Raw genomic sequence first — 10,564 nt, forward strand, 5'->3', positions numbered from 1 at the left:
ATAGATAAGTTACTCTAGAGAATGTTAATGTGATCCCTAATGGCTCTGCCGCCACTTCTGCTGGCAGGTGCAGACCCAGCTGGGCTCCTCCCATCCCCAGCAGCATGTGGGAAGCCGACTTCAGCTGGATGCTGCTTTTCCTGACCGGTGCTGACCTGGCTGGGTCTGTCCCATCCAGAGCAGCATGCGTCTGAAGCCGGCTTCCCACATGCTGCTGGGGATGGGAGGAGCCCAGCCGGGTCTGCACTGGTCAGCAGAAGCAGTGACGGAGCCATGTGCCACTTGGAATGGGACGAGCCCAGCCAGAGCGGCAGGGGCTCAGCTGCATTTTCCCCCTGTCTGCACCAGTCAGTCCCGAGTGGCACGTGGCTCTGCTGCTGCTTCTGCTGGCTGGTGCCAACCTGGCCGGCCTCTTCCCGTCCCCAGCAGCATGTGGGAAGCCAGCACGGGGGGGGGCCTCAGCAGGTGGGGTCTTAGTGTGACCTCTGCAGGGCGAGGCGGTGGGAGCCGGTGTCTGCCGGACCCTGCACTCCAGGCTCGCAGCGCTGAGGCCACCGGGGCTGCATGCATGGGTGGCCGGGCACCGTGGTGAGTGGGGCTAGGGGGGAGAGTGAGGGGCTGTGGTGCAGCGACCACCTCGCTCCAGCCCCCTTAGGGTGCTACTCTGAGATGGAGATGTGGAGCTATTTATTTCTTCCCTTCAGTCTCTGGGGCAGTAGCTGGCTGGATGCAGAATGGGTCCCTCCTGCCCCTGCCCACCAGCAGCTACCATGAACCTTGCAGTAACAGGCAGGTGCAGTAGGGCTACACAAGCAGGGTCTGTGGCCCAGGACAGAGTGTTTGAATATGGCTCGTGGCCCACTGGGGGATTAAAAAGGTCATGATCCAGCCCCACGTTCAAAAAGGTTGGACACCCCTAGCTTAAGGGGACCTAGGGACCCTGTGCTGCATCAGTGCCATTAGAGTGCAGTGGGAGTTGCCCACTGTATGGTGAAGGAGGGGCATGGCATATCTGCATGTTCAGTAGAGGTGCAGTGATATATTGGTCTATATCGGATTGGCGCGAATAAAAGGAAAACTAACAATATCGGCAATTAGCTTTTTTTGACCAATAATGTTGCTGATAAATGCCACATGTGCGCGTGCAGATGCAGCGTGCACATGGCCAGGAATGCATCCCGGCAGCTTGGAGAGCAGCATTCAGCTGGTAAGTCTGTGAGGAGGAGAAAGGGGTATGGGGGAGGCAGAAACCCCCATGGTGAGGGGGAGAGTGGGGCAGGGGCAGGTGCTGCCCAGCCCTGCCAGGGCGGTGAATGTGACCTCAGCAGTGAGGTGGAGCCATGGGCGGCTCATCCAGTGCAGATAAGGCTCCCTGTGGCTGCATGCATCCTTGAGGGAGGCGTAGGAGGCCTGTGCTCCCCTGGATTTGTGAGCAGGGCAGAGGCAGGCTGCCCGCTGCAAGCTCAGGGCCAGGGGCTGTGCCAGCTTCTTTCTGGTGGGGGTGGGGGAGGAGGAGGGAGGCTGCGCTTGGGGCAGGCAGGGGCAGGGAGGCAGCAGTGGCGCTGGGAGGGATGGCTACAGGGAATTTTGGGGTGACTAGTTGATACAGGCTGCATGTCAGCTATCACATTGGTATTGGCCAATATAACTAGTTAAAAATTGGCCCTCGCTATTGGCCAAAATATCAGTGAACGCCTAGTGTTTAGGGGGCCTGCCTAGCTTGCATTTATGCATACTGGGGACCCGTGTGGTATATGTGGGATGGAGGGGAAGGGAATGCTTGTGGAGCAGCCCAAGAGGTTGGACTGCCCTGTTATAGATCATTTCCTTCATGTCTTTCAAGCTATGATTATATATGCTCAAATGGTGCATAAATTGGAGTGTTGTAATGTAAAGTATTTCAGAAGATATTAGTCATCTGACTTTTCCTGTTGTTTTTAAACTTGAGTCTATCATTTCATAAAAGAATTTAAAGAGCTTTATCATTTAAAACATAGTAGTTCATAAACTTGCACTTTGAATCTTCTGGTTTCTTAGTTTGTGTGTCAAGATTGGAGATGCAGCTTCCCTTTCCTACCATGATTTCTCAGCTATCTGGACTTCAAGATTTGTTCATGAGCTGTCAAGTAGCAGAGTGCAGCTGCCATGTGGAGTTCCTAAACCCTAACAGTTTAGAACTTTTTAACACCTTTATAGCAGCAGGGTGGAGGAAAGTTATTCAGTTTTCAATATGAAGTATATACACAAAGACCTAGGCAAAAAAAAAATCCAGAGCATCAGGGTTGTGGGAAGGTGTAAACAAGCAAGAGTGCCCACATTTATGGAGACTGATGGTAGAAAAACTACATAACCTATGTTGTGGGCATCCTATCTAAAGCCTATATACATCCAAATTCAACCCAGGATTGTAAACTGCCTGCATTATCAGCAGATATATTAATTTTAACCTCAGCCAGGTTTCTTCTGCCCAGACCTCTCTGCCAGTGCAACTACTATTGCAAGTGTTGGTGTGCTGGTTTTTAGCCAAAAAAAGAAGAAAACGATTCTGAATAGATGCTGATACTGAAATCCCTAAAAGGTGACCACTTCAGTTTGTACGTGAAGCACGGCAATGCAGCAAAGAAATAAAGATGCAGTGCTGCAATTTGTGCTGTAATTATACTATACATACACAGAACACTATGAAATGTTCCCTTCCCCCTTCTGCAAAATGTCTTAAAACATGGATTGTCAGCCTTTCATTAATGCAGGCTGCAGCTTGCAACCCAGCTGGTGCCGCAGGCCACCGCTTCCCTCTAGCCTCTCCAGGGAGGGTGCAGTGAGTAAGAACAGCTCTCCTCAAAATCTGGAGCAGCTGGCTAGAGTGGCCAGATGCAAGAAGCATGTCATTAGCAAAATACAGACCGAATCAAAGGGCTGGGGATTGGCATGATTAAAATATGGACCAGATTTGACCTTAGGAGGTAAGATCCAACCAATGGGCCCCAGGTTGCCAACCCCTGTCCTAAAAGATTTTAAGCAGTTCAGATGTTGGAAAATTTGTTTTAGTCCAGATCAGATGAGAGACTCTAGTGGCAGTTAGAACCAAAATATATACCATGACTTTCACTCTCAAATTTATATTATTTTAGATTATAGTAGTATCATGCAGTAAAGTATATGTAAGTAATAATTGCAGTAACGATGTATGTATATGCATTTTATGTACGCATATAATAATGTGTATGAAATAGTTACGTTCATGTTAGCTTTTTGTTGCTTTCATATAGATTCTGCTCTGTATTCAGCAAGTCTTCAGTATAACAAATATTTGACATACATGGCCCCCTACATGTGTAGCTAAAGGTGCAATGGGATCTAATGTACAAGCCACACTATCGCACCTTTTGCCATGCCCAACACACCCCCATGGCTGGGAGATGAAGCTGCTGCAGTCTCCCAGCCCCAGCTGCTGGGTACATCTCTGCTGCTGGGAACCTGGTCAGCTGACAGGGCTCCCAGCTGCAGGGGAGACCCTGCTACATGTGCACAATAAAGTCAGATACCAACCAGCCAGTACATGTTTTTGAGGTTTAACTTTAGCTGGTTGCACCTTTTTATGGCGTGATAGGTACTTTGCACATGTAGCCAGTTTCAGTTAATTGAACAATTAATCTGCTAATTGCACAATACCTGTAAGGTGTAGAGGGAGCCACAGAGATAGACGAATGAAAGATGCCTTCCTTATATCTTTCATCTTGTCAAGTCTCAACGGACAAGTTCAGGAAATAATACAAGAGAGTTATTCTCTCAAAATGATGGTCTATTTCCTATCCATCTAGTCTTCAGTTTCCTCAAATTCAACAAAATACTACATAATGTGTGATCTGAGAGTGAGGTCAGTCCCAGAGCTTGAGAAAACCGATGAAAACAGCATAATATTTCAGTATGGAAAATGGCATTTTTTTCTTATTAAAACATTTCCAAATTTTGAACAACCTAAATTCCTGCATCAGAAGTGCTGAAATATTTTTCTACAGAACACTATGGAATATCCATGGAGCTTCCAGAATTTAACTGCATATCTCTGTTCATCAATGCCACAGAAGGCTTCTGATGTATGCCTAGGGTTAAATTAGGCATTTTTTTTTTTATATGACCCTGTTATCTTTTGGTCTATTGTTGGCCTGGAAAGCATGTAAAAAATGTGGTTGTAATTGTTGTGAGCCTCAGAGCTTGGAAAATAGACTTTTTGCCATTTCTAATTGAAAATGTGATCCGGGCATTGGCCTTGCTGGACTCTAAGGCTGTAATACAAGATTTTTGCTCATGGTTTCATCATAAGGAAGAGTAAACTGTTACTGTTCTTAAATGTGTGTTCCTCAAATTTCAAACCAGTCCTTTACAGCTCAAGCACTGACTCGAGCACCAAGACAATTGTGCACTGGTTTTAATGGCTCCTCTCTCAAAAGATGCTTGCCCATAAGATATCTGCCCCAAACTGGTATTAAATGTAGGGTAAGCAGAATGGTTGAATTTAGTAGTAAGTGTTTACATCTTTTTGCCAACAGCTTTGGGACTGGATGAGTACGTGGGTCATCCATGTCATTAGATGCCTGCTGGATCTCTCTTGATACTTGTATGACTTCCATAGTGTCTCAGCAGATACAGTACTGTGTAACAAAAGGTATCTTCAAATACAACTTATGATTCGTATACCATAACAAGTGTTTAGATGCACTAGTTAACCTAAGTATGGCTATTAGATTAAATGAGGTTCATTGTGAGGAAGTACCAAGAACTCCTGTTCTTAGGTTTATAAAGATATGCAGTGTTTAGGTTATTGTGTTGTCCCCTTCTTCCTTTCTTTTCCCCTCTTCTTTCCCTCTGCCCCTTACGTACATATAAGCACAGAATTAACATTTTTCCACAGTTTCTTTTGGTATGAGATATTACTGACTTTGTTTTTCTTTTACAGAGGTGTTACGAACATAAGCAGTACAGAAATGGGCTGAAGTTCTGTAAACAGATTCTTTCTAACCCAAAGTTTGCAGAACATGGAGGTGAGTCTTCAGATGGCATTTTGATACTGTCTATCTTCTGAATAGAGAGTTAGGTAACCGTGTTAGTCTGAAGCTAGGCAGAAAACAGGACAAGGTGGCACCTTTTATGAACTAGTGATTATCAACCATGGTGCTATGGCTATAATCACATGCTTAGGCTTGCCCCTGTCTGGCCAGTCCCTCAACCCCACTGCCCACCCATCTATAAGAATATCAGCACTATCATAACTTTTGTAAATTGAGTGGCACCCAATTTATTGGGGCTGCCTTGAGCCTGGTGGGGGGGTGCCTAGTATTTATTTGAAGCCTTTCTGTTAAAGTTTTATAAGTATTTGTCTGAGTATCTTCTCAGAAATCCTATGGCTAAGTTAATTTTAAGAGGAAATTGTTAAGAAATAGCTGCAGTCTCTTGAAATCCTGCACCTTAATGCCATACTTTTAAAGACAGAAATTAAAAATTGATTCGGGAATAATTTTTTTTTCTCATCTGAAGAAAGCATTGCATGGTTTGGGGAAGGGACTAAGTCAGTTTGAACAACATTTAGAATTCTTGTCCTGTTACTTTTTCATTTGTGCGGAAAAGTGAAAAAGAAAAGGGGACTATTTATTTAGACCTGCAGCTCTTTATTATGGAATTAATTATCTTTTCCCAGTACACATGCTTTTCATCAGTCAGAACAGTTATGCCAGTCTTTCTTTAAATTCATTGTAAACAAATACCTTTTTCATTAAGACACCATTTGAGCAAACATGGCATGCCTCTCTTTCAGTGTGAGAAATCTTGCATGCTTTGAAATAGAATAATAGCTTAATTCTGGACTGGAAACCTGATATTGTTGACCCTTAGATACTGACTGTTTCAAGAATAGTCATTTGAATCAAAAAATAAACAAAAAAATCTTGACCGCTCTCTCTTCTCTGAGTCTAGAGTCTTAAATGTGGTTGTAAGTTATTTTTTACAATGGTTGTTGTTATTACTAAACTTGGCATTAATTCAGCCCCATGTTTTTTAGAAACCCTGGCAATGAAAGGACTGACATTGAACTGTCTAGGGAAAAAGGAGGAAGCATACGAATTAGTGCGTAGAGGCTTGCGTAATGACTTAAAGAGCCATGTCTGTATCCTTTTTTAAATATATTTTGCTTTTATGACTGGAGAAGGTCATTTTTACATCATTTTCATAGAATGTCAATGAGCCACTGTCTAACCTTTTCCAAATTAAAAAATGCCGAACTTTTCTTTATATGAATATATACAGAAGAACATCTTGTATAGACGCTTGAAGAATGTCCTACCTATATAGCCGTATAGCATGATGACAAGCAGTTAAAATACTCAAACGTTCATGAGCAAGAATTATAGTTAGTGAATCTGTGCTATTCATCTTCCACTATCTTAGCAAGTTGCTAATCTTTGTTTCAGAATTGTTCATTTATGACCATAATGCAGGAGTGTTCTTAGTCATACATTAGGACCTACTTACCTTGTATTTTTGTAGAAACTGCAAAAAACATTGGTTTCCATGATCACTGTGAAAAATGGCGTTTGCTGTGAGTTCCTACAGAATTGCCTGTAAAAAAAATTTTAAAAAACTTACTAAATATAAAATGCCACCTCCCCAGTGGGTCCTCATGGCCACTGCTGCCCAGCCTCGTAACCCACCAGGGAAAGAGGGTGCAAAGATGTCAGCTGGTGGAATGGCATGAAGGGAGCAGCCACAATGGTGACTGCCCTTACCTCCTGTGCTGAAGCCACTCTGCTAATCAGTAACAAGGGGCAGGGCCACAGCAGCCCTCTCTGCCAATCAGTGGAGAGTAGCAGGGCCCTCAGGCCAATCAGCAGTGAGGGGCAGATCCACCGCAAAATGCCCACAAAATTGACTCTGTACACTGCAAATGGGCTGCGAAAAACCCTTTGTCTTGCTCCAATTTAGATAGGTCCCTAATCATATGTTTAAGTACAGGAATACTCCTGAGAACATCCTGTATGGTAGTATGTTACAAATATGGTATGCATATAATACTGTAAGATGATGGTCTTATATTTTCATTTTATAAGTAGTTAATGTACTGGAAGAAAATTTTTGTGATACTAATGCCTGTTGTAAAAAATGGGCGAGTATTTTTTAACTTAGTAGCATACTGTCTTGGCCATTTTGAACTGATTTTCTTCGCTCTTGAACGTAGTCATACCCTTAACCAAGTTTTCCAGGCTGGCATGTCTACGGCCTTCTCCAGAGGTCGGACAAGAAGTATGACGAAGCTATTAAATGTTACAGAAATGCACTGAAATGGGATAAAGACAATCTTCAAATTTTGAGAGACCTCTCTCTGCTACAGATTCAAATGAGAGATCTTGAGGGTTACAGGGTAAGTAGAGTATCTAATATGAAAACAATGGTAAAGGATTCATGAGTAATATTTTGGTAGGATATTGTTAAAATGTAAGGTACTTAAAGAAACTTGCTTTAGTTTCTTCTGCTTCATGGCCATACAAATCAAGATATTAAAACCGTTTCATTCTTAATGCTTTATTTTGTACTTAGATATAGAGGCACTGCCTTAGCTTCCATAGAATTTGAAGATTTATTAAGATACATATACTGGCTTATATTAGATCATTCAGTGCAGAGCTGTTCTTTAAAGTACGTTCTTCTTAATGTTGACTAGTGCAGATGTAAATCATAACAAGTTGCTTTTGGGGACCATTTTTGGCTGAACAAAGTTTCTCTTTTTAGAGAGACTGATATTCAGCCAGTGAGGGTTTTTTTTGTTTTAACTAGTTAGTCTTCATATAAGCCTCTAAATATTCCTCTTCCTCCTTGGTTTGATATTTGTCAGAAGTTTGTGATGTTATCATCAAACTAAACTGTGTGTAGTTGAGTGTTTCTCAACCCATGGGTTGCAACCCAAAAGTGGGCCACAGGAGTATGTGAAAGGCTCATGAGCAAACTGTAAAAATAGATCAACAAACTAAAAATGGATTCTCTTTTAAAGGAGAAAAATGTGGGAAACTGTGGCCTTTGCCTTGCAGGCTGGAGGGGTCCTAGCCTGTAAGGGGCTGCTTGAGGGTGTCCCATTTCCCCCCCCACACACACACACGCACACGCACACGTAGGCTGGGAGCAGGGGGGCAGTGGGTTGGGAGTAAGGGACACCGGGTTGGTCCTGGCCATCGGTATTTACAGATGGGTCCTGGTACAAAAAAGGTTGAGAACCACCAATTATAGTTCACTAGTCTAGTTGTAACTTTTTAACTTGGTTCCTGCAAACTCTGATCAAATCTGTTGACTTTTCACACTCCTGTTATTTAATAGCTTGATAAGATCTTACTTAAAATGTTTGCTAGTTTTAAGTGGCTGTGGTGCTTTTGTAGAGGGGGATTCACCCTCTGTTCTATGTGATGTCTGCAGATACCTTCCAAAATTGAATGAGCCTTTTGTCCTAACCTAAATTTGCATTGGAAATTTTTGTGCATAATTTGCTGTGATCCTGGTATCAACAATTACTAGCTTCTGTCTCACTGGTGAAAATAATTGCATTAAATACCTCTGACAAACATTGGCTCAAAGTTTGATTTTTTTCATTTGCATGCTTACTTATATAGCTCCTCTTGTATTTTGCATGTCCTAACACCCTCAACGCCTCCCAATTTTGAATCTGTGAATGCCATTAAGGCAGATTAATTTTAAAATTAGACATCTGTCCTAGTCTGATGTATTGCTTTTCATCAGTACCCTTTGCTCTTGTTTTTTTGTAATCCTTGCTGTTTAATAGCTTGTATCTGTTACCATCTAGGTATTTAGTGCCTCCTTAATATTTTAAATTGCTTCCAGATATAGTTCTAGGTGTTTCAACCCCCCCAAAATTAAACTCCCATAGGATTTGCACAACTAAATTCTCATACTAATGAATTGCCTTTGGCAACTACAGTTTTTACTATATTCTGGCTAAGTTATGGATGCTGCTTGTATGAGCTGTTCTTAATACCAGCATATCTCCTGGGTTGGATGGCATTTCTGATGACTGAATGCATACTGACTTAAAGTATTATTACTGTACTATAATACTGTTCCAGTGTCTTGAATGTAAACAGCCTGAACTATGCTCTTTATTTAAGTTTTGAGTTAAGGAAAACATATCTTTTAATACTGTCATTAATGTTAGTCAGCTCTTAAATTTCTGTATCTGTGCCTCGTCCAGCATAGTCTAAGAGTGTATATGGCAAAACAATTAATTGTTCCTTCTACTGTCTATTTTTAAGTAAGATTATTTAACATTAATAATATTAAAGCAATCATATTCTACAGAGGACTCTAATGCCTGTCAGAATTAGCAACAAAACTAAGTTATTACTGTTTTACAGGAAACAAGATACCAGTTACTTCAGCTGCGCCCTGCACAACGAGCATCGTGGATTGGTTATGCTATTGCTTATCATTTGCTGGAAGATTATGAAATGGCAGCAAAAATTTTAGAGGAATTTAGAAAGACGCAACAGGTATAAAAATGAAGACGGACTTCCAATAGTGAGCCAAAAAAGTATCTTTGAAACATGGAAACAATTCAGTGTTTAGTTGGATGTTTAAAACGGAATTAATTTGTTAAAATGTATTATAAAATAATGAAAGCTTGCACGTTTTCTTTTCATGCACAGACCTCTCCAGATAAAGTGGACTATGAGTACAGTGAGCTGCTTTTATATCAGAATCAAGTCCTTCGGGAAGCAGAACTCTACAAAGAAGCCTTGGAACACCTTTGTACCTATGAAAAACAAATATGCGATAAACTGGCTGTTGAAGAAACTAAAGGTAATTAACTTTTCCCCATACAGCTATGTTGTATGCCAGTATATAACAGCATTATGGAATCTTATGTGGTTTCTGTAGACTTGAAATGACTTAAGAAAATGGTATTTTGTTTTTTTTCTTCAGTGAATTTTATAAGACTAAGTCAATTGAGCTAGTGTAGCATCTAATAAAAACAAGGTTTAACATCTAAAAAGTATTTTCACTAAAATCTAATGTTTTTATAAATATTTCTTCTAGCATTTGCACTAACAATGTATTAGTGCATGTGTTGACAATTTATAATTAAGTCCTTTCTACTGCTGAAGCTGAGAAGTGAACGAGTAAAATAGGTTTAGTAGTGGGAGGAAAGGCATCTTTATATTCACTTTTCATAATATAATGCCCTATTAAAATTGTTAGGGAACTGTTCTGAATTACTTGGACTAGATTTTGCTGTTTAAAAGTACATTGTAAACTTGAAGAAAAATCCTGTTCCATCTGAAACTGTTTATAAATATTCCCCAAGAGTCCTCAAATTACAAGAGGTTAGAAAGAAAATATTTGATCTGTACATTAATAGCACCTTGTGTTGAGAGTTGCTATGGGGGAGGTGATAGACTCCCTCCAAGCATTTCCTTTTAGTCTCTTATGGAAAGTATCAATTCTTGCTCCCTCCCCCTTGAAAATTTTCCTGCCTCTCTCCTCTTATCACCTCCCTTCCACCCTCCTTCCA

At 41.4% G+C, this 10,564-nt stretch overlaps 1 protein-coding gene across 1 annotated transcript in view; it reads left to right on the forward strand.

Annotated features, from left to right (window-relative positions):
* Window positions 1–10,564, forward strand: part of NAA15 (N(alpha)-acetyltransferase 15, NatA auxiliary subunit) — a 92,556-nt gene that overhangs the window by 32,011 nt on the left and 49,981 nt on the right. The window contains exons 2-6 of the mRNA XM_019522106.1: window positions 4,958–5,042; window positions 6,056–6,160; window positions 7,254–7,411; window positions 9,408–9,542; window positions 9,699–9,852. Coding sequence (XP_019377651.1) covers window positions 4,958–5,042; window positions 6,056–6,160; window positions 7,254–7,411; window positions 9,408–9,542; window positions 9,699–9,852 — 637 coding nt within the window. The remainder of the gene's footprint in view (window positions 1–4,957; window positions 5,043–6,055; window positions 6,161–7,253; window positions 7,412–9,407; window positions 9,543–9,698; window positions 9,853–10,564) is intronic.

The sequence above is a fragment of the Gavialis gangeticus genome, unplaced genomic scaffold (assembly GCF_001723915.1).
Source record: "Gavialis gangeticus isolate Ggan-Ray unplaced genomic scaffold, GavGan_comp1, whole genome shotgun sequence".
NCBI classification, from domain to species: Eukaryota; Metazoa; Chordata; order Crocodylia; family Gavialidae; genus Gavialis; species Gavialis gangeticus.